Here is a 24,537-nt window from a genome sequence, read left to right on the forward strand (position 1 = left end):
CTGACAATCGTAGTGTCTGTAGTTTGGTCAGTTTATAAAAGTATTGTGATAATATTCTATCGATCTTATTATTGGATAAGTCCAGGTCCTGAAGCAACTGCATTTGATTAATGACTGGCACAAATGTGAGGTTGAGGCCTCTGAGAATCAGCACCTGAAGGAAATAATTTAACTTTAGTCAGTATCTTTTCACGCTCTATATGCATGGAGGTAGTCACATTAGCACTATTCAGCCCCAATTGTTTACCAGCTTCTCAGAGGAAATTCCAGAGGATTGGTCTCATTGCCTTTCTGCATACTTGTCTGTAAATGTTTCAGGATGGATCTGTGTTTGCTCCTTGGCGGCTGATTAATAAATTGACTGACTTTAGCACATCTGATTTGTCAGATATTTACAGCACTTTCTCACTTCTTGTGCTGATCATAAATGTAAAGGTCCAGAGGTCTTGGAAAACTGTACCGGTACAAACTAGACTTTTATCAGAGTTTGAGTGGGATGTTTGCAGTCATTCTGACCTGCGCAACAGAAATGCTTCATTTGGACTAGCATTGCCAAATGCTTGGAGTGTGATCCAAATTAATGGCAAAAGAGTATTTCCGTGGGTTCGTTTGGAGTAGTGAACCAGACCAGTGCCTCCGCTGGAAAGAATGCCGACATCACAAGTGACACTTTCACTTCTGACACCTGGATATTAATTACGTGTGAGTAATATACCATACCCCACCCCCCTCCACCCCTGCCAAACCCCTGCCTTTGGACCCTGCAGAAACAGTTGCTCTTTTCAGTGTTGAAGGGCCACTGCTGTTTTCATGCCTGAACCTCATTCTGTTCTGATAGTTTATTATTATTAATAATTTTAAATTAATTAATAAATATTAATATTAAGTATTTCTGCACTTAAAAGTTCCAGGGTTCCTCATTTCCAATGAACTGGCTCAGACCCAATACTGACTCAAATTGGGTCCGGGTCAGCAAGGTGAGGCATTCTGACCTTTTTGTCAGAAAAATGCTTAGCAGCCTTGAGCTCTTTTGTTTAGAAAAAGGTTAAATAACTCTGGCAGGCAAGGGGATAAAATAAATCAATATTTCACTTGCATAAACCCTTTTGATTTAGTGTGGTAATGATTAAGAAAGTCATAAAGTTTTGTGTATGGTACAAATATTCCCTCACCACCCCATAGTAGTGAAGGACAGAGCTCATCCTTTACCAATAGGTTTAACTTGCTGAATTGGATCAACGCAGGTTTGGGTAAATGGCATAAATTGAATTTCATCCTGCTGTGCAACATTAGATTAAAGTTTCATCCCATCTTATTGTGTACTGTCTGGAGGTCATTCAAAAGTTAAGGAAGGTTTGACTTGGTTTGGATAATTAGATCTGCCTTGACTCCAGTCTCACCTTATAGCGGAACATTATGCTAATGTGAAATAATTTTCTAGAATTTTCTGCTGTCAGCTGCAGATCCAAAATAACATAAGAATGTTTTGTAACAAGGAAGCCCATCCTCTTCTGACTGATTTCACACTCATGCCCTGCCCCTCATTCCCTTGTCTCCAGAGAGACACCTTGTTGCTTCTTGAGTCCAAATAGTCCAAACAGGGAAATCTTCAAAAAAGTAGTTTAGAAATGGGCTTTTCAAACAAGTAGGAAAACCTTTATTAAGACACATTTACATAAATGTAAATGTTAGCAGATAATTAATTGCCTAAAAGAACAACAGGTAATGTGTTAAGAACAAGAAACCATGGTTATCTCAGTAGATGTAAATGAATAAAGCTAGTCAGACACAGAATGCTCAGGAAACATGGGGCATATGAACCAGAGTAGATCATTGAACCCCACAAACCTGCTCCAGCCTTCAGTTAGAAGTTCTGTACTTCAACCTCAATTTCCTGTCTTCGTTCCATATCCCCTGATACACAAACCCAACAAAAATCCAGTCTTGAGAATTTCAACTACCCAATCCAGCATTCTGAACTTCTTGGGAAACAGGTTCCAAATTTCCACTACCCTCTAAAGTGAAAAAATTCTCCCCGATTTCAATCCTAATGACCTAATTCCAATTGTAAGATTGTGCCCTCTTTTTCTAGATTTCCCACACTAGAGGAAATAAGTTGTCTCTTTTTATTCTATTGAATCCCAAAGTAATTTTAAACACTTCAACTAGATCATCTCTCAAGCCAGGTTTATGCAACCTGTCCTCATAATTTAACCCTTTAAGCCCTGGTATCCCTCCTGTGGTTCTGAACTGTACTCCTTCCAAGCCCTTTATTCTAACCTTTTAATTTTGCAACTGTTCTGATGATGCAACCAGCCATATCAACACTACAACTGTGTTGCTCTTTCTCCTCAACTGAAGATTCCACCACCAACCCCTGTCTTCCCCTACTGTGGGTGACAGGCCTCTTTACCATGTCCATTTCATTTCCCCTCCTTTCCAGAACCACAGTTAGGTTCCACTTGTTCTCAATCACCCTGCCAGTCTCTGCGTTCAACAGCTGCCACTTTCAACGTGACACCACCACTAAACACTTCTTCCCCATCCAGCATTCTGAGGGGACTGTTCCCTGCGTGACACCCTGGTCCACTCTTCAATCACCCACACCTTGCCCGTCCCACTGCACTTTCCATGCCAGTACAAGAGACGCAACATCTGCCCTTTTAACTCCTTCCTTCTTACCATCCAAGGCCCCAAACCAGGTTAAACAGCAATTTACGTGTATTTCTTTTAATTTAATATGCTGCATTCACTGCTCATGATGTGATCTCCTCTACATTGTGGAGACCAAATGCAAATTGGGTGATTATTTTGCTGAACATCTCTCTTCAGTCCATACGCATGATCCTGAGTTTCTGGCCGCCTGTCATTTTATTTCTTCACCTTGCTCCCACTCTTAAATAAAAACAAAATGGGTTGGAAATGCTCAGCAGGTCCAGCAGCATCTGTGGAGAGAAACGGAGTTAACGTTTCAGGTTGAGATGACATTTCATCAGAACTCTGATCTTTGTCCTTGGCCTCCTATCTTCTTCTTCTTAGGCAGTCCCTCAGGATCTAGGATGACTTACTTCTGCTCCAGTTTGATGGGTTCTGAAGTGGCTGATAAGTCCAAAGTGTGATTTGCAGACTCTGCCACATGGGGGGCAGGTGGTGTTTTAAGGGTCTGGTATATGGGTTGTTTGGAGATTTGTGCACTCTGTCCGACACCTCGACTTCGCCTCTGTATGTTCCCAATGAAGTCTCTCAATGTGTTTGTTGCCTTCTCAAATAAACCTTCTCCATTTTGGTGGGTCACAAGCCGGGGTCACCCATGAGTTGGCCGGTATGCTTTGAGGATATTCCTAAAGTGTTTCTGCTGTCCTTCTGGGAATCCCCTGCTGTAACCAAGTTCTGAATACAGCAATTGCTTTGGGAGTCTGGTGTCAGGCATATGAATGACATGTCCCATCCAGCGGAGCTGGTTTTGAGTGATTAGCACCTCAATGCTGGGTGTGAGATGCTGGATGTTTTTAAAAAAAATATTTTTGGGGAATATTGTGTTGTTCTGTGAAAAGGTTGTATGTGTGTGTGCACGTGTGTATGTGTGTATGCATGACTTAATTAAGCTGGGCAGAGATTAATAGGAGACAGGTTGTCTGGGAGGTTTAAAACATGAAGAGGATAGAGGTGCTGGTTTGAGGGACAAGTGAATAGGTTAGATCTAACATTTGCATTTTTAGATAAGTGGAGAGTTTGTTTGAATATCAAAGGGGAATATCAGAGGTGAAAGAAACATGTTTGAATCTTGCAGGAGTTCAACAGGTGAATAGAAGCTGTGGGGGAATATTATATTTTATTGACCTGAAAGCAAAGACAAGGTAGAACCATGAAAGATCTTACATTTGGAACAATTTGAGCTTCAAAGAGGTGTGAAAACAATGAGATGAAAGGGAAAACGTATTTTAGAGTTACTGTGGAGATCTTAGGTGTGCTGTAGCTGTTTGAGCTGTTGGGCTATTGAGCTAGGGGTGTGAGATGTAGCAGCTGGAGCTATAGCTGGAGCTGTGGTGGAGAGAGGGTGTAGTTTGAATCAATCATCCAGTCAAGCCAGAAAAGTCTTGGGCTGCAAAAAGCAGTTTTATTCTGAAGTTTGTATTTTCACAGCAGAGTGGAGGAGAGTTACAGGTCATGTGGTATGCCTTTATTGAAGCTACAGCAGCTTGCCTTGGGTAATATTACTGGATTTCTTATAGTTAAACATCTATAAGGGAGTGTTGCCTGGAAGGTGTTTACTTGTGGGTCTGAGAAGTGGAGAGTCTTTTTGGGGAAATGTTTTGTAAGGCTAAGTTTAACTATGTATCTGTAATCTTGTGTACTTAACTTTTCTGTTATACTTGTTAAAAATACTTTTACTTTTAATTTTTAAAATCCCAAAAGTGTTCCTGGACTTCTTACTGCTGAGATCAGTACGTCCCCTTCTCATTTTCAGAATACAAGAAAAAGGGTATGGCCCGTAAGCCAAGTTTCCTTCTGGGATTTGGTTTGCACAGCAATTAACGTCGGCTGTGGTCATTACATGGGAAAGTTGGCTTGGGAGAGGACGCTGTTGGGCCATGTTTCTTGCTACCGGATTTGGAGGATCTTGCAAAGACACTGCTGGTGGTACTTCTCCAGCACTTCGTGGTGCCTGATGTAGGTTATCCAAGTCTCCAAAGATATAGGAGCTCAGGGATCACTGTTGCTCGGTAAACCATGACCTTAGTCTTGGGTTTGAGATCCATAAAACCCAAGTTGTAAAGAACAAATGGTGGGTAGAAAGAGCACAGGAGATCCAAAAACTCATGGACACCAAGGACATGCATGGTTCCTTCAGCGCTGTCATGATGATCTATGGCCCAAATACTCAAGGGCCCAACCCACTGAGAGTCAAGCATCAAGGACAGAGCAGTCAGTGCTTGCTGGAGATACCATTTTGAAGAACTTCTCAGCCGAAACTCTGTCTTTGACTCAAACGTCCTCAACTCCTTTCCTTAATACCATCTAGCTCAGTCTAAGTGCTACCCCAGTCAAGAGCAAGGCTGAAAAAGCCATTTGACAGCTGAAGGACAGCAAGGCCTCTCGTGCAGATGGAAGCCCTGTTGAAATTCTAAAACAAGATTGCGATACACTCCTGGAATGGCTGCACAACCTCATATCCCTCATCTGGGAAGAGGAGTGCATGCCGGAGTATCTCAGAGACACTGTGATCGTGACAATATTTAAGAAGGGAGTCAAGTCTGATTACGGTAACTATAGAGGAGTCTCCCTGCTGTCCGCCATAGGGAAGATCATTGCAATAATCCTTCTCAACTATCTCTCAGAGTCACAGTGCAGCTTTTGTCCATTGAGAGGCACCACAGGCACAATCTTCACTGCACATGCAAATCCAAGATAAATGAAAGGAACAGTACCAATTGCTGTACATGGCCTTTTCAACCTCACAAAAACCTTTGACCCTGTCAACTGCAAAGACTTTTGGAGTATTCTCCTTAAATTTAGCTGCCTTCAGAAATTTGTTAGCATCCTCCACCGATTCCTTGATGACAGGCCAGTTGACATCCTCATCAATGGAACCACCGTAAGTCCCATCTCAGTGAAAACTGGGACAAACAAGTCTGTGTCATCGCACCAACCCTATGCTCCATTTTCCTCACTGCAATTCTGCACTTCAGCTCCAGCAAATTACCAAAAGGCATGGAGATAATCTACAGAAGAGATTGGAAACTGTTCAATTTATGCCACCTTTAAACCAAAACCACTCCAACTTCATTTATAGAGCTTCAGAATGCAGATGATACTTGTGCGCTGACTCAGAAACTCAGCTCCAGGTTATTGGTGACTCCTTCTCCAAAGCACATGAGAAACTGACCTTTCACTGAGCATCTGGAAACACCTCTGCCCTGTTGATCAATCAACAGGGAAATCCTGGAAAATGTGGATCATTTTTCATATTTTGGGAGCCTCCTCTCGACGAAGGCAGACATCGGAGTCGATGTGCCAGCTCCGCCTTTGACCGACTGAGGAAAAGAGTATTTGAAGACCTCCTATGCTGTTCCAATGAAGCTCAACGTAAGCTCGAAGAACAGCAACTCACCTTTTGATCAGGCTCTTCAGAGTCTTCTGGAATCAACATTCAGTTTAACCATTTCAGATCATAACCTATGTCCCTTTTTGGAGGGGAATGGTAGCTGTTGCTGATAATCGTGCTTTTCCCATTTACATCTCCTCTAGACGCATCTTTTGTTTCTTTATTTGTCCCATTACCATCTATTTTTGCTTTGCATTATTACCCCTCGTGTTATTTATCTGCTTTGCTTTCCACCCCATCATAGACCTTCCCTTTTCTTCTTTCCTCCCCTCTCACCTCTCCCTGCCTTGTTCAAAAACTAACACCTCTAAGCACTCCTGACAGAGGGTCGCTGACCTGAAATGTTTGCCAGAATTTTCCTTTCCCTCCAGCGGTGGGGTTTGAGGCAGGCGGGGATGGAGAATTTGAGGGGAGGAACAAAATCAATTTCCCGATGGCGAAAAATGACAACTGCAGCTTGCGGTCCCCACTGTCATGGCGGCATAGTGGTGGGCAGCCATTCCCACTGAAGGTTGTCAGGAAGCAGATTAGCATATCATTAATGGTATTCGAATCAGCATCAGACCAGAATGTTCCTCCCACCAGCTAATCCTCTGCCCCGCCAGCAGGAATTCACGCCAGTCTGATTCACGACCAGACCTGAAAAGCCCTGGTCTGGATCACTAAAGGACCACAGGTAGGTAGGGTGCGCAATGACTGGGGGTGGGGGTGGGTTGCTGGAAGACAAATAGCGGGTGGGAAACCAGGGAGACTTGGAGTGGGAGGGGGGGGGGGGGGCGGGGGGTTGGGAGCGGTGGTGTGGGAAACCTGGGAGACTTGGGGGTGGGGGAGTTGGGGTATATTCAGAGGGAGGGTCTGTGCTGGGATTTTGGGCGGCAAACTGAGGGTACCAGTAGTGGGAGTTTCAAGTCCCTATGACTCTTCTGAAGAAGAGTCACAGTCTCGAAATGTTAACTCTGTTTCTCTCTTCACAGATGCTGCCAGATCTGCTGAGTTTTTCCACCATTTTCTGTTTTTATTTCAGATTTCCAGAATCCTCAGTATTTTGTTTTTATCTGGCAGAGACTGGGTGTTCAGCCGAACCAGTGTCCACACTCTGCCTCATGGAGACATCAATGCGCTCACATGTCAGAGCCACTACATCAGAGAGGATACAGATGGACTCCTCCACCTCTTGTGCCGCTCTCTTGAGAGCCTCTGACAACTCTGCCTGATGTTTCCCTGCATCTCACTCATATTCCAGCATCTTCTCCATGACCGCTCTCAGAGGCTCATCGTCTGACTCAGACTTAGCAGGGGCCTCTTGTCCAGCAGTCCTCTGAGTGCCGCAGACCTTAGCTGTCACTGCTTCCTCCTGTTGTGGACACATATTTGTAAGGTGCCTACCAGAGAGCGAGCCTGAGCCTAAACTAGGTCTATGAGCCACTGAGGTGTGTATTTCTGGGCTGGTGGAGGATGCAGAGGTGTGTGTTTCTGGGCTGGTGGAGGGTGTAGAGGTGTGTGTTTCTGGGCTGGTGGAGGGTGTAGAGGTGTGTGTTTCTGGGCTGGTGGAGGGTGCAGAGGTGTGTGTCTCTGGGCTGGCGGAGGGTGTAGAGGTGTGTGTCTCTGGGCTGGTGAAGGGTGTAGAGGTGTGTGTTTCTGGGCTGGTGGAGGGTGTAGAGGTGTGTGTTTCTGGGCTGGTGGAGGGTGCAGAGGTGTGTGTCTCTGGGCTGGTGGAGGGTGTAGAGGTGTGTGTCTCTGGGCTGGTGGAGGGTGTAGAGGTGTGTGTCTCTGGGCTGGTGGAGGGTGTAGAGGTATGTGTTTCTGGGCTGGTGGAGGGTGCAGAGGTGTGTGCCTCTGGGCTGGTGGAGGGTGTAGAGGTGTGTGTTTCTGGGCTGGTGGAGGGTGCAGAGGTGTGTGTCTCTGGGCTGGTGGAGGGTGTAGAGGTGTGTGTCTCTGGGCTGGTGGAGGGTGTAGAGGTGTGTGTTTCTGGGCTGGTGGAGGGTGCAGAGGTGTGTGTCTCTGGGCTGGTGGAGGGTGTAGAGGTGTGTGTCTCTGGGCTGGTGGAGGGTGTAGAGGTGTGTATTTCTGGGCTGGTGGAGGGTGCAGAGGTGTGTGTCTCTGGGCTGGTGGAGGGTGTAGAGGTGTGTGTCTCTGGGCTGGTGGAGGGTGTGGATAAAGGTAGCTCCAATAGCACTCAGGAAGCTGGACACCATCCAGGACTACATAGGCCACTTGATTGACACCCCATTCAGGACCGTCAACATTGAGTCCCTCCACCACCGACCCCTTGGCAGCTGTATGTGCTCTGTGAATGATGCACTGCTGCTGCTTCAGCAGAACCCTGAGGCCCATGAGCTCATGCAGCTAGAAGGAAAGGGCAGCAGAGGCATGGCATCAGCAGCATCTGCAAGTTGAGTGCTTCAGGGAGTTAAGTGGAGGAAGGGAAAGAGGTGTTTGATTGCTTTTGTCTGAACTTTATCAGCCTCCAGGAATTGATTTTTGCTCTGCTCGGGGAGAAGAAGCTGGTTAATTGGTAAGTATCTGGTAAGTGATTAAGGTTTATTCTATTCCTAAGGCTCAGAATAGTGTATTTTCAGCGAGAGATTAGCGGGAGAGGATAAAAGGCATGGATTGAGGGGCCTACCCGCAGTGAGACCAGCGGCGGAGTGATGTCACGAACCACAATGTAACACGAGTGAAGGGAAAGCAGCTGATGGGTGAGGAGGATTGCTGAGTAATTCTAGTTTTTAAAGTAAGAGTAAGGTCTTTAGTTTGTGTTTAGGTCTCTAGTCTTCTTTTCTCTCTTTTTCTTAAAAATAGCTTCTTAAGTATAAGATCGACACTGGTGCAAGTAAACTAATTACAATAAAGTGTAAAGAGCAGGAGATTCTTCAAGTGTAAAGAGTAAGGATACTAGAGTAATTAATAAATAAATTAAATTAAATATATCCCAGTGAGGAAGAAGGATTCTAGGAAGGGGATAAACCAACTATGGAGACGCAGTTGCTCCGGCTGCACATGATGAGTCCTGTAGTGAGTCTGAGGATGAGCACGCACAGGGAAATGCTGAGGGGATAGACGCTGACCCAGGCAGACTCCAGGGAGGCAGGGACACCCGGGAGGCTTTAATCCAAAGAACCTTCAGCTAGCCTACCACAGATGGACCTTCAACACACGCCTGGGCTACAGGCTCCACACTCGATACCTAAATCTGCCTGGATACTAACATTAACTGAGGCCCTTGTCAATAAAGCTCAAACTCAAACAACTCACTCATAACACCATGGGTTCCCATCCACTTGCGGAAGTAAGGAATCACCCTGAGGCATGGCAACATGTCAAAACTTATTGAGAGAACAAATGTAACTTCATAAACCAAAAAAAAGGTGTTGGACATCACATCAAGTCTTCAATAAACTACAATGAGCCAACATAAAAGCATCTGTGAGAAACCCGTGGCGTGCCTAAGATGCCTTAAATTTACGCATATGGGTGCTACGCCTAGGTACTCCCCCCTCGCTGGCACTGGCATCTGAGACAGCCTGCTCACTGTGCTGTCCGGTTGGTGGTCGTCCTCTGGCCCATGGAGCCTTTGATGGCCCTGCCTGGGAGGGAGCGGCCAGTTCCACAGCTGGCACCTCCCCAGTCACTGCAGCCTCATCAGATGCCACAGTCACTGGCAGAGAGGCGGAGGAGCTGCTGCCCTCATCCGGAGCACCCTAAGAGGAGCCCGCAGAGATGACAGGCAACTGCTGCGCCGACGTGAGGTCGCTTCGGACCTCCCTGCTCACCATAGATGGATGGGCACCGAGCTGGGATACTTTGTGCTCAAACCATCTCCCATACGGGCAATAACCAGCTGAGGTCAATGCCGCTATGAGGGCTTGCAGGTCCGAGCGCAACCCCAGGAGGCCCTGATTGTTCTCCTGGTGGAGTCTGTCCACGAGAGTCGCCACTCTCCCCATGGAGGAAGCATGGCACTCGGCTATGAGGCTCAATGCATCGGTGAGGCTCCACGTGGACTCCTCAAGCACGGATACCATGCTACGCATAGCCTCATGTATCTCTGCCAGATCCTCCCACACACCCTGCTGCACTGCCCGCGTTTGCTGCCTCACAGACGAGTCCAGAGGCACATCATCAGCCACCGACCGAGCATATGCCTGGTCCCAGCAGTCCTCCGACTGCCGGTGTCCTGGGCACTCTCTGTCTCTGCCAGTGCCTCAAGCGAGTGTAAAGTGCCCTCACCGCCGTGCCCCTGGACACTAGCCAAAGATCTAATTCCCATCGAGGTGCTAAAACCTGTGCTGGTGCCTGCCTGGCAGATATGGTGTGACGTTGGTGAGTGGATTTCCTCTAGGTCCTCAGGGTTGAGAGGTGGCCCCTCTGCCTCCTCCTCCCGGCCCTGCTCCAGTGATGCTGAAGGGAAGAACAAGGACATTTGATTAGTTACAGTGTAGACAATGCGAATTTGCATGCTGCTCCCCTGGATCATTATGTGCTCATCCTTCCATTATCAATGGTCAACCCATGTTACAAACTTCAATCGCTGAGCATTCAGCAGTGCCATGGCTGCTGGGACACACATGGTGATCTGAGTGCTCGCCAAACATACCTCCCCGTGGCACCCCAGCCTCACCACCACCGGTGGTCCTGTGGGCATGGCGCCTCTTCAGTTCCATGGCCTGCTGCTCATAAGGTGTCAGGATCACCAACTGGCCCTGGCCTCCGCCAGTCCACATCCACTCAGTGGAATTGTGCGCAGTCTTTTCCTGGAAAGGAGAGAAGATCATTGATTAGTCCAGTCTGCACCTGAATTCCCATCGTATCCCAGCCAACACATCCAGAGTGGGACATTGCAGGGATCCAGTTCTTCGTTACCCTGCAGCTGCCGCACACTCACACAAAGAAGCCAGGGCTGACCCTCCCCCCCCTTGCCCAAATGCTGCCTCCTTCACATGTGACACCACAGGGTGTACCTTTGCTGAGCAAGGAGGCACAAGCACGTGGAACGCAAAGACCAGCAGATGGATTGGTGCCCCGCCACCTGGAAGCTCCCTCCCAGCATGTTAGCACCCTGACTTTGACATGCTTACCAGTTCCAGCACTGCGCCTAGGTGCAGACCCTTGACTTTCACCCCCATTCTATACTCTGGGTGTCAGTGTCACACCTGATGCAGGTCCAGAACCCATCTCAGCACAGCCCTCTCAGGGTGAACTAGGCATGGGCAATATCTGCTGGCACACCCAGTGAGAGAAACATGCCATGAGGGATTCAATACTGTAACTGTACTCAGAGTTGCCGGGTGGGGGAGGCTGGGGGGAAAGGGTGACGGCTGCATTAAGTGACCTCAGCCAACATGGTACTCACCCTTCCCGAGCGCAGGAGGTCGTTGAACCTTTTGCGGCACTGGAGCCATGTGCGCCAAACCACACCATGGAAGCTCAAATTCTCGGCCACCTCCTCCCAGGCACATTTGGTCAGGTGGGGGGGGGCCTCCGCCTCCCGTCCCTTGGAAGAAGGACCTCCCACCGCACTGCCACCCCTTCCAGGAGGGCAGCTAGGCACTCGTCGGAAAAATGAGGGGCACACTGCCCCGCTGGCCTACACTCCAGCCTGGCCTGTCCCGCTGGCCCACCCTCCAGCCTGGCCTGCCCCGCTGGCCTACCCTCCAGCCTGGCCTGCCCCGCTGGCCTACCCCCCAGCCTGGCCTGCCCCGCTGGCCTACCCTCCAGCCTGGCCTGCCCCGTTGGCCTACCCCCCAGCCTGGCCTGCCCCGCTGGCCTACCCCCCAGCCTGGCCTGCCCCGCTGGCCTACCCTCCAGCCTGGCCTGCCCCAATGGCCTACCGTCCAGCCTGGCCTGCCCCAATGGCCTACCCTCCAAACTGGAGTGCTGCACATTACCCCTCTGCTGTGCTCTTTTCCCGGCCATTGTGAGCAGCCTTGAAAAGGCTGTCAGGCCTTCATTTAAACAGGCCACCGGGTCACCATTGGACCTGACAATCTGTGCATGCCCGCCGCCGCCCGCCCACTCCCACTATCCTCAAGAGTCATGAACTATGCCGGGCGGGCCTTAAGTGGCCTACCTGCGTAAAATGGCAGTGCGGACCCGATCGCGGGTGGCAATCAGGTCCACGCCTGCTCCCACATCGCCTGCCGGACATGGGGAAAATTCTCCCCAAAGAGCCTACAGAAGGATATAGGCAGGTTAAATGAGCGGGCGAACACTTAGCAGGTAGAATATAATGTTGGAAAATGTGAAGTTATGCACTTTGGAAGGATGAATAGAAGAGCTGAATATTATTTAAGTGGAGAAAGATTGCAGAAATCTGCAGCACAAAGGGATTTGGGTCCCTTGTACATGAATCACAAAAAGCTAACATACAAGTTCAGCAGGTAATAGGGAAGGCAAATGGAATGTTGGCCTTTATTTCAAAGGAAATGGAGTATAAAAATAAGGAAGTCTTGCTAAAACTATACAAGATACTAGTTAGACCCAGACCTAGAATACTGTGAACATTTTTGGTCCCCTTATCTAAGGAAAGACATACTGGCATTGGAGGCAGTCCAGAGAAGGTTCACTAGGTTGACCCTGGGTATGGAGGGGTTTTCTTATGAGGAGAGGTTGAGTAAATTGAGCCTGTACTCATTGGAATTTAGAAGAATGAGAGGTGACCTTATTGAAATATATAAGATTCTTAGGGGGCTTGACAAGGTAGCTGCTGAGAGATTGTTTCTCCTTGTAGGAGAGTCTAGGACCAGAAGGCATAATCTCAGAGTAAGGGGTCACCGATTTAAGACAGAGATGGGGAGAAATTTCTTCTCTCGGAGGGTAGTGAATCTGTGAAATTCTGTACTGCAGAGGGCTGTAGAGGCTGGGTCATTAAATATATTCAAGGCTGAAATAGTCAGATTTTTTAATCAGTAGGGGAATCAAGTGGCATGGGGAAAAAGCAGGAAAGTGGAATTGAAGATTATCAGATCAGCCACAACCTCACTGAATGTCAGAGCAGACTCGATGGGCTGAATGGCCTACTTCTGCTCCTACATCTTACGGTCTAATGGTGTACTCCAACCTCTGTGCAGCCCCCACACACTCCTGGCTGGGTCAGGAACCTGCAGTTGCCTCCCTACAAGTAGACCACATGGACTGCAGTGGGGCAATGAGTCAGCATCTCAGCACCTTCTGAAGGGCTTTTAGAGATGGGCAGCACAGATTCTAGCCTTGCCATTCACGCCCATGACAGATTCATAAAATGGTGAAGTGAGTATAGAAAGCAGAGGGTTCGCTTACCCTGGCAGCGTAGATTCAGTCATTCATGTGTCTCCTGCACTACAGGACTGTCCTCCTCTGCACCCTTGTGGCACTGATCAACCTGGTGACCGGCTCCCAGGCCGGTGTGGTGAGTTGGGTGGGCCTCCTGCTCCCAGCTCTGGGAAAGGGGACATCCCTCCTGTCCTCCACGGCCTGGAGGAGAGTCTCCAGGGGGGCATCGCTGAACCGTGGGGCTGGTGCTTGCTGCTTTCTGGAAGCCATCTTGATGTCCAGGACTCCTGGCACGATGAATTACTGGCTGCCTGGGTGCCTTTTAAAGATGGTGCCCTGACATTATGGTGGGGCATGTGACTTCCTGTCTGCCCCGTCATACGATGCGACGTAATCCTCCCGACTACATAATTAATCAAGTAAGTAGTATGGGACTCGGCGTGCTCACCTGTCCCGCATTCCAGTGAGAATCCCTCCAACTTCCCGCTCTTGCCACCGGACGTAGGTGGGAGGGGAAAATCCCAGCTGTGAACTCTGTTTCTTGCTCCACAGGTGCTGCCTGACCTGCTGAGTATTTCCAGCATCTTCTGTTTTTATTCTAATATATCTTTCCTGAGATTTGGCACAGTCGAATGTGTAGTTATAATATTATAGATTTTAAGGCCAACTGTTTTAAAGGTTAATTTTTGCTTTCAAACCTTTAAATTGAGTTTGAAAGTACTTTTCAAAATGGAGGCATGGACAGATATTTTAGCACCTTTCTGTGTTTGTTCAGACCTTGTGAGACTCTTATCTTCAAACCTGATCATAGAGTAAGCAAATGCAAAACTCCTCCAGGACTGTCCGCTGAATCCTCTAAAGGTGTGAAGACTGCTAGCTTCTGAGAGAATAGGGGGAAAGAAAGGCCTCCAAAGAACCTCAATACAATTATCTTCTTTGCCTGCTGGAACAATGGCTCATTTTGAAATTAACATAGCAGCCATTTTGCTTTGGTTGTGATAAAGGCTGTGAAAGCCATGTGTGCAGAACTCCCAGGAAGAACTCTGAGAGACATCATCAGAGAGGGTTCTCAGCCAAGGGAGAACAAATGGGAAGGTATCAAGAAATCAAGTATTATACTGCTGAAAAGAATCTAGGCAATCTTCAAGTGTTGTAACCATAGAGCTAATGAGGAACAATAAACTTTCTCTCTCTCTCTCTCCCCAAACCTGCCTGACCTGTTCAGTCCACCTGAAAAGGCAAACACCAACTAATCGCAGCTGCTGAACACAACTCATCAAATTCAACCCTTCACTCCAGACAACCAACACTTCAGCTGCAAAATTCAGGCCTGCGATGATATCTTAAAGTACTGAACTAAATTTCATCTTTATAAGTATCTTTTATCTTTATGTGCATTTTAATCTTTGTATGTATTCAGTTAGTAATTTTATTACTACCATTTAAGTAATTTACAGCAGTAGTTTGGTAATAAATGAGTCTTAATCTTATTTAAGACTAAAGCTGCTGGTTATTTTTAAATTGAAACACTTGCAAATTATAATGGGGGTACATACATGCACACACTCAAATTCTTAGTTCAAGGACCACTTTTACGTGGTTGTGACACATGCTCCAAAACTGAATGGAGTACTCTCAGTGCGTTCTGATCAAGGTTCTGTACAACTGAAACATAACTTTCTCAAATTTAAGTTCCAAACTCTTGGGATAAATGCTGACAACTTAGAATAGATAAGAAAAGATGGTCGCAGTTCTATATGCCAAAGACACTTGTGTGATGAAAGAAAAGGGGGAAAAAAAACCTTAAGTTTAAATCGGAGCTGGAGTTTGGGAACTCCAGTTCCCTGCAGGACTTGGGACTTCTGGCTGAGAACTGATGGCAGTTTGAGTCGTCTTCCATTTTCGTGTCTCCTGCGCATGTGCGGCTGGGAGACGGTTGCACAAGTGCAGTTCATTGATTTCATGCATGCTCTGGCCATGAAAGGGGCGCACATGCACAATTTATCCATTTTCCTGTCTTCAGGCCGAGAACCGGCCCTGCGCACATGTGCAGAAGAAATGGAAAAAGAAAAATGAAGCAGTGCTAAACTGCAGGTCAGGTGACCTGAAAAGAGCTCCATTTGTGAGAAGGAAGCAGGACACGGGAAGAGGGACCAGGAGAAGGTCCCAAAAAAAGACAAAGATTCAAAACCAGGGAATGAGGCAGAAATGGATTCCAGAAGAATGTCCCAGGTAAGGGACGAGGACAGAGGTCAGAAACAGAGAGAGAGCTGCAGGGAGCAGACTTGAAGCAAAGTGGGCTCGAGAGAAGCCTGAAGATCCAAGAGGGCAGCTGAAGGTTGGTGACTCTATGCTGCGGACACATCTGTCATTTACTTTGGAGTGTGGTGTGTCTGACCACAGTTCACCAGTTGGTTCACATGTACCACGTATTTCCCTGAATATTAGAGTATAAGACAGTTACGGCAAATTGTTTACCTTTCTGAATTTGTATGTATCTGTAAAAATGTATCTGGGGTGAAGGAACCATGAATATTTGAATAATTTTCTTGTGTTTGTATCGAGATCTGTCCAAACTTTAAGTCTGGTGTAATACAGTTCATTTTTCTTGTTTCATTGATGTTTTATTCTTCTTGTTAAAAGTTCATCAATAGACTGTTCAGTAACTTACCTCCACGGTTTCTATAAAATAGATAAAAGTTAGGATCTATCAAGCCAGGTTTCACTCTGGGATCTGACTTGTCCAGTATTAACATCAGCTGGGATTGTAATACTTGCAGGTAAAGGAATTAGATTAAGTGAAAAGGGAAACACTACTCTGTGCAATAATGTGGTTTCTAACAGAGGTAAAGTCATGTCAGAGATTTGCTATGAACTACCAACTCAGAATGAAAGGGAGGACAGGATCATTTATGAATGATAAGGAGCATATATGAACAGAGAAAGGTTAAATTAATGAGTTTATGTGAACAGAGAAAATTATATTAATTAACATATGTGAACAGAGGAAGGTTATCTTAATTGTTGAGTTGAACCAACTAAGTATGAATTGGGAATGCTGAAGCAGGTTAGAGTAAGAACTGGTAAATGTAATGCACAATTGCGTCATGGCCCAGTGCATCAGAGAACCCACAAGAGGCAGTTCTCAGTTTGACATATTGATGACCTGACAGTTGACAGGAAGTGGAATTTGAGGTCTCTCTTAATACTAGTCATTACAACATGATCTAATTAATTATAACTATCAGATTCGACATTGCCGGCTACTATAGCCTAAATGTGTATAAATTTAAAAAGGTTGGCTACTAGATTTGAGAGAAATTGTTTATTAACATCCCAATCCTCTGGGAAGGAATGGTATCCATCCTGTGTCAGCGAGAGACTGGGATGAAATTTGCGAAATGCTGGCAATCATCAAAGGGAGTCACCAAATGTTGAGAAGGTGTCCTTAGATTGGAAACATGGTATTATGTTCAATAAGGGATCTGGGCAACTAAAGACCCAGCAGTTTTGCATCAAAATTTGGTAAAGCAATGAAATTGATGATCAAAAACAAATCTAAGGACTATTTGTATGTGAATCATCTAATAGATTGCATGGCTTTAGAGGCAAAAGTTTCTGCCTGAGTTATCACTGATTTTATTGAGAAAGTGGAGGCTGGAAATCCATATGATGTGCCTTTAGGTTTCCAAAAGGCCTTTGATAAAATTCTTTTAAAACTGAAACCCAAAGTGGAGGCATAAGAACATAAGAAATAGGAACAGGAGTAGGCCACTCAGCCCCTCGAGCCTGCTCCACCATTCAGTATGATCATGGCTGATCTTGTGTATCAATTTCCACATTCCCATCTAACCCCCATAACCTTTGATTCCCTTGCCTAACAAGAATATATCTACCTCTGCCTTATAAGGAATTGATTAAAGAAAAGAAAACAGCAAGTACAGTACAGGAGTTTTTACGGAAGCGGTGAGCAGAGAGGGACCGAATGGCCTTGATCATCTGTACCTACCTTGGCATCTTGTCAAAGCATTGTTCCTCCACAAAGCTTATGCTTACCTTAATTTTTCTCAGAGGGACTAGCGCTTGATATTGAAAGTCTTGAAACTGTGCTTGGGGCCCCAAGTACAGCTCCCTGAGCTCCAGCAAATTCTCAAAAGCACCTGATCAAAAACAAAGTTTATTACAAAAATATTCCTTTTATATCAATATATAACATTTTGAATTACATCAGGGTAGATTTTTGGCTTCATAATTGAGCATTAACCTGACAGAACAGATTATCCACCCACCATAGAAGCAACATGATTTTGATACCCAGCTAATGCAGATGAAAATTTAGCCCACTGCCTGTGAACCTGAAAGAAAAACTGTTACATATTAATATGATGAATCTTATAAAGAAAGATTTTACAAATTTGTGCTTCTACTGTGCACCTTTGCACTCCAGGAATGCATATCGGAGAGGTGGGCACAGAGGTCAGTGGGTCTCCCAGGATTTCTCATCTATGGGCAAAAAATCAAGCAGAGTTTGCGACCCCGCTACCTTATCTTTCCTCTATGTGATCTAATACACCCCACTCAGCAACTGGACATCTTCCCGTGATGTCAGGGAGTACATCAAAATAGATTTTTAATATTCCAAAATCCGTAATTTTGAAGCTGTTGTTAAAACCTTATTTAGCATCATGGCAATGAATTAAACAAATCATTAGTAACACACAGGCTCAAGCATTTGCACTAGTGCCTATATTTTTCTAGTAGATGTGGCCACTTTTATGATGCACAAAAATGGTTTGGGAGTTAGTGAAATTCATGCATTTTGTTATTATTTCACACTTCCAGCATCCGTGGTATTTTGCCTTTAGTCCCACTATACCATGCCCATTCCCCATAACCATGCACATGTTTCCCCTTCAAGTATCTACCCAATTCTCCCTTGAATTTAACCACCAATTACCTTATTAACTGTTTTATCTGTTCATACTTTGTTTCAAGTTTTTCTCCTTGTCACCCATCTTTGCCCTTCTTTCCACCCCGCCACCCACCCCCATCTGCCCAATAGAACATTTTCTGAGTTCAGCACCGTTATCTTGCAAGTTATGATTCGCGTAGGTAATTTTGCAACCAGTTTCATTATCGAAGCGATATCGGAATGGGACTTTTTAACATGCATTTTCTGTAATCAATGTTAACGCTTATCTTGCAAATCGTGTGAGGAAAATGTCAGCTTTCAAGCCCCACTTCTGACAATTGAGCCCATAATCTGGGCAAACATTTCAGTATAGTCTCAGCGAGTGCTGGCAGCATGGGTTGGAAATTTGTTGGGAGGTAAGGGGCAGAGCGTGGGGATAAAAGGTATCTATTGAAATTGGCAGGATGAGACGAATGGTATTCCTACGGCATCCATTGTGAGGCCTCGGTTTTTCATCATACTTACCAAAGTCTTGAAAGAGGAATATAGAGGGTTACATATCCAAGTTGCAAGATGACACCAAATTGGGAAAGAAAGAAAGACTTGCATTTCTATGGCTCCTTTTGAAGCCTCAGGATGCACCCAGGTGCTTTACAGGCAATGAAGTACTCTTTGAAGTGCGGTGGTTGTTGTTGGAAATGTGGCAGCCAATTTGCGCACAGCAAGCTCCAACAAGACAATGTGATAATGACTAAATAATCCAAATGAAACTGACCAAATTTTGGTGATTTTGATTCATGAATAGATACGGGCCCAGAATACCAGGGTGAACTCCCCTGATGAGGTGGGATCTTTTGCATCCACCTGAGTGGGCAGATGGTCTCTCAGTTTGACAGCTCATCCAAAACATAGGAGATCTAATAATTGGAGCTGGAAATTACAAAGAACATAGACAGATTAAGCAAGTGGGAAAAACTATGACAAATGGAGTTCAATGGTGGGTAGTGTGAGGTTGTCCACTTTAGATCAAGAAAGACAAGGCAGGGTATTTTCTAAATGATAAGAAGCTAGAAACTGCAGAGGAACAAGGAGATTTGAGTATGCCAAGTACACAAATCTCTAAAAGCAACTGGATGGGGACAAAAAGCAATCTGAAAGGCTATTGGTCTTTATCTCAAGAGGACTAGAATACAAAGGGAAAGATGTTCTGCTTTTGTTATACAGAGCCTTGGTCAGATTGTGTTCAGTTCTGGGCACTATAGTGCAGGAAGAATATATTGGCCTGGAGGGGATGCAGCACAGATTCAGACTGATACTGGGGCTGAAAGGGTTAACTTACAAGGACAGGTTGCATAAACCTACCTTGTATTCGTTGGTTACATAGAATTTACAGCATAGAAACTGGTCTCTGTCGGTGATCCACAGGAACCATAGGAAGGTTCACTCAACTGATTTCTGGAATGAGGGGGTTATCCTATGAGGAAAGGTTGGACAAGTTGGGCCTGTATCCATTGGAGTTTAGAAGAATGAGAGGTGATTGAAACATATAAGATCCTGAAGGTACTTGACAGAGTGGATGCTCAGATGATGTTTCCCCTTTTGCGAGAAGCTAGAACTAGGGACCACAATTTAAAAATAAGGCTTCTTCCATTTCAGACAGAAATGAGGAGATTTTTTTTTTTCTCTCAGAGGTCGTGAGTCTGTGGGGCTCTCTTCCCCAGAGAGTGGTGGAGGTTGGGTCACTGAATATTTTTAAGGTTCAGTTAGATTATTCTTGATTGACAAGGGAGTCAAAGGGTTTGGAGGATAGGAAGGAAAGTGGAGTTGAGGCCACAACCATATCAGCCATGATCTTATCAAATGGCGGAGAAGGTTCGAGGGGCTGAATGGCCTAATCCTGCTCCTAATTCGTATGTACGTATGTGTATATGCATGATTCCACGTACGTTGTTCATACTCTGGTGTCTCATATTACCATCAGAAATTGCTGATGCTTCAAGCTAGTATTGGTGAAAAACAGTTGAACAAAAAAATTACAGCACAGGAGAAAGCCAGTCAGCCCGTTGTGCCGGTGCTGGTGCTGGTGCCAGGTTTTCAACCTTTCCCCAGATTAGTGGCAGACGTGTTTCATTCTGCAGCACTGATCTACATCATCATAGAACCATTGTAAAAGTACAGCGCAGAAAGAGGCAATTCAGCCCATCGTGTCTGCGCCAGTCAAAAAAAAAAGAAAAAAAGAAACTAGCCACTCATTTTAATCCCACTTTCCAGCAACTGGTCCACAGCCTTGCAGGTTACAGCACTTCAGGTGCATACTCAGGTACCTTTTAAATCATCTTGATAAGCACAAAGCTAGCATAATCAAAACATAAACATTTAGTAAAAAGCATTTATTTTAGTATACCACAAATTAATGAGCATCATATGATTGATATACTGGATACATATCCAGTACAATTTTAGAATGATGAATGCCAAAGAATGTGTCATTCACTAGGACTCCTAATAAATCCAGCCGATTCAAACTAATCATTACCCGGGCAACTGACAAGGTATGTAATCACAAAGCGATCAGGTTTCTCATCGTGTGCAGCACTGCAACTTGTCATCTAAAGCCACAGGCCGAGATTCCCTGTGCCTGCTGCCGTCGGGTGTGCTCAGTGGTGTGAGCGGACAACATAGCAAGGAGGCTATGGGGGGGCCAGCGGGGGGCTGGGGGTGGGGGACAGGGGGTTGCGGGGGCAAGGGCTGCCCTGCAGTTAGGGGTAGTGCACAAGCACATGCAGTTGGGAGGGTGGGGGGGTGGGTGAGAGAAGCGGCTAAGCATTAGGGGCACCTTGTATAAAGCGACCATTCCTGTGCAGCTGAGACAGTTCAGGCGCAGCCACATTGATGTGATTGGAATTGGGCCTCTAGCCTCTCTGCCCACCCAAGCAATGCAGAGGCATGAAAGTGCCACCAAGGGCTCCAGAGCTTTTCACTCCTTTGGCACAGACTGCAAACTAATGAGCATTTTAGTGGACTGCAGAACAGTTGGACAACTGGGCACATTGTACAATCTCCTTGCTAAAGCTGCCCATGGATCAGTCACTGGTGGAGTCACTCACAGCCCCTTGTAATGTCATCATCCCGGTTTGGACCAGTCTCCCCCATGGTTCAAACAAACAGTGCAGCCTTGCAGTGTGGGTTAGGAGAATACCTGCGCCTGAGCTGAGAGCACAGCATGCAGTCCAATGGGCAATCGGTAGGGTGGAGTGGGGCAGATGTGGGTGTGGTTTCAGGCTGCCATGCAGCGCACTAATCTCTGGCCATCAAAATTGTGGCCAGCACTCTCTGGAATGCATTAAGGAGCCATCAGACGTTACCAGGACAGGTTTTTAATACACCCAGGCTAACCCACACATCTCTCTCTTTCATCCTGGAGGAGGAGTATACAAGGATCATGGAGCCTTGTGAACTAGCTGTATGCCACGTGGCTTACAGAGAGTGGAGACAACTGAGAAGAGAATGACTGAGGCACTTGGCTGCGCAGAGGCAGGAGCAGCACCCTCTTGAAGAATGGGCGGCTGGGGTTCCCGCACATGCCGCTGAAGAGCCACAGTGAGCCGTCACTGGCCGACGCCTAGCGACACCCAGGGTCTATAGACACTGCCTTCCATTCCTGCAGATGACCGAGAACCAGTGTCGCCAAAGACTGCACATGTCTAGGGAACTTGACGGTCACATCTACCATCTACTGCAGGATTTGGCACCACAGGGGCATGGAGGGCATCCACAGCCAGTGGCCATGAAAGTGACCGCGATGCTCAATTTCTATGCCAGTGGCTTCTTTCAGGGCTCCACAGGTGACCCCTGTGGGATTTCACAAGCCTCCACACACAAATGCATCCATGAGGTCACAGATGCCATCTTCGCGAAGGCACACAACTTTGCATTTTGCCCAGGACCAGGAGAGCCAGGATACAAGAGCGATTGGATTTGCCCAGATCTTGGGTTTCCAACAGGTGCAGGGTGTGATCGATTGCACTCATGTGGACCCAGATCTCCATGGCAACAAGCGGTCAATTATGTCAATTGCAAGGCCTTCCATTTGCTGAATGTACAGCTGGCATGTAACCACTACAAACACATCCTGCAGGTCTGTGCACAGTTTCCAGGGAGTGTCCACGACTCCTACATTCCCAGTTGGTCACAGATCCCTGATGTCTTCCAGGGTCCTCAGAAGCTGCAGGAATGGTTCCTCAGGGACAAGGGCTACCCACAGAGGACGTGGCTGATGACACCCGTGCGGCGGCCTCAGACAGCAACAGAGTGAAGTTATAAGGAGGCTCATGCAGCAACTTGTAACTTGGTGGAGCAAACCATTGGGATGCTGAAAATGAGGATCCGGTGCCTGGACCAGTCTGGGGGATCCCTGCAATACAGTCCACAGAGGGTGTCATGCATCATTGTCGTCTGCTGCACCCTTTGCAGTTCCAAGTTGTAACAGAGAGAGGAACTGGCTGAGGAGAAGATGGAGGAGCTGCATGTCTCCTCCGATGAGGGAGACATCGACGGGCATGAGGATGAGGAGGTCCTCGAAGACGACAATGACAGGGATAAGGCCCTTGCACTGGCTAGACATAAGGCAGGAACGCTTGGGAGGTCCTCATAGCTGCTAGATTTATGGAGAATGATGACAACATGCAGTGAGGAGACACCGTGGATCCTCATATTGCATCTGTGAACGTTTGACTCCAGTCTGGCTTATGGCAGCGCGAATAACCTCTGGGAGAATGCTCCTGTCATAGAGATGCAGTTGAGGCCCTAATAGTCGCTTGATTGCAGGAGGATAATGACAACATGCAGTGAGGACACTCCATAAATCTTCACATTGCTTCCGTGAATGTCTGACTCCTGTTTGGCTGAGGTCTCTGTGATCCGGGTCATATCATAGAGATGCAGCCATGAAACTTTAGAAGCATCTGATCCTTTGTCGACCTTCAGCACCTCACCCATTCAGGAGCACAGGGTCACTGGTCACAGATGCTGAAGAGATGGGGGCCAGCCCCACCTTAAAGGTGCTGCGAGCACACAGAGAGAATGCCGAACTCTGTGGCGCTAGCCGACTACATCCTGGCAGCAACGACAAGCACCATTGAGGTGCAGGCATCAGCAATATGTCCAGGGAGTATGAGGACGGACCATCACTTTGGTCTGAAGGCTGCACAGAGCACAGGGAAGAGGCCCTGGACTGAGACACCTGCCTTTATCTTGTGCAGGAACGTTTCACATCTGAGTGACAAGAACATAGGCAGGGAGACATTGTTGGGAGTTTATTGGACAATAGTTAATGGTATGTACGAGAGATTAACACCCATGCCCAGGCTGTGCAACTACATCTTCTGAACTTTCCTAACCCTGCCGCTACGTCTTGCTGCTCCCGGGACATCCACAGCGGTGGAGGCAGCCTGCTGACTGTGACGCCCTGTCTGCGATGACCTAGACGGTGTCCCCTGGAAGGCCAAGACCTGGAGGGCCCTGGCCTGCTTTTGGGATCCTGCTGTGTGGCAGCGGCACCCTCCTCACCCTGTGGAGATGGAGCTGCTGAGGTCACAGGAAGTGGGGATTCGGATGGGCCGGTCACCCCCAGAGTCACCTGGATGGATGGCCCCAGTGGGGTACACCTGCTGATCTTCCTCCCTATAGGTGCCCAAGGGCCCCTGGCTGACTCCTTGAGGAGAAGGGGTAACTGGAGTGAGATCGAGCTGCCAGGCACCCCTTCCGTGTACGCACTGCTGGAGGTCAACTATGGCATCAGTGATGGAGTTCAGCCCACACAGCAGTACAGGAGCGACGTCCTGGACTACGGTCTCCATAGCAGCCCCCATCCTACCAATGTTGACTTCGGTGCATTGCAATGCTGGCGCTATCACCTCAGCCTGAACATGAACGGACTCCTCCATCGTGCCTTGCAATCTGAAGAGTGTGGCGGACATCCCTTCCTGATGTTTCCGAGCTTGCCTTTGCAGCTCCAGCAACTGTGGTATGACCGAGTCCAGAGGCTCGTCATCTGACTCAGACTCAGCAACGTTCTGGCCTCCAGCAATCCTCTGAGTGCCGGACACCTGGGAAGTCCCTGCCTCCACCTGCTGTGGATCAGAAAGTGCGATGTGCTCACCAGATTGTGGTCCCGAGGCTACTCTAAAGTTAGGTTCCACCAAGGTTTATGTTTCTCTGCTGGTGGAGGGTGTGGGTGAGCGCAGAGACGGGATCTCAAGGCGAGTGC

General features: G+C 47.0%; 1 protein-coding gene across 1 annotated transcript in view; it reads right to left on the reverse strand.

The window, feature by feature from the left end:
- Positions 1-24,537, reverse strand: part of LOC144688964 (uncharacterized) — a 55,656-nt gene that overhangs the window by 12,001 nt on the left and 19,118 nt on the right. The window contains exons 4-5 of the mRNA XM_078556361.1: positions 17,414-17,517; positions 1-154 (exon numbers count right to left, since the gene is read on the reverse strand). Of these exons, the coding sequence (XP_078412487.1) occupies positions 1-154; positions 17,414-17,517 (258 nt within the window). The remainder of the gene's footprint in view (positions 155-17,413; positions 17,518-24,537) is intronic.

Source organism: Cetorhinus maximus, chromosome 1 (genome assembly GCF_964194155.1).
Source record: "Cetorhinus maximus chromosome 1, sCetMax3.hap1.1, whole genome shotgun sequence".
Classification (NCBI taxonomy): domain Eukaryota; kingdom Metazoa; phylum Chordata; class Chondrichthyes; order Lamniformes; family Cetorhinidae; genus Cetorhinus; species Cetorhinus maximus.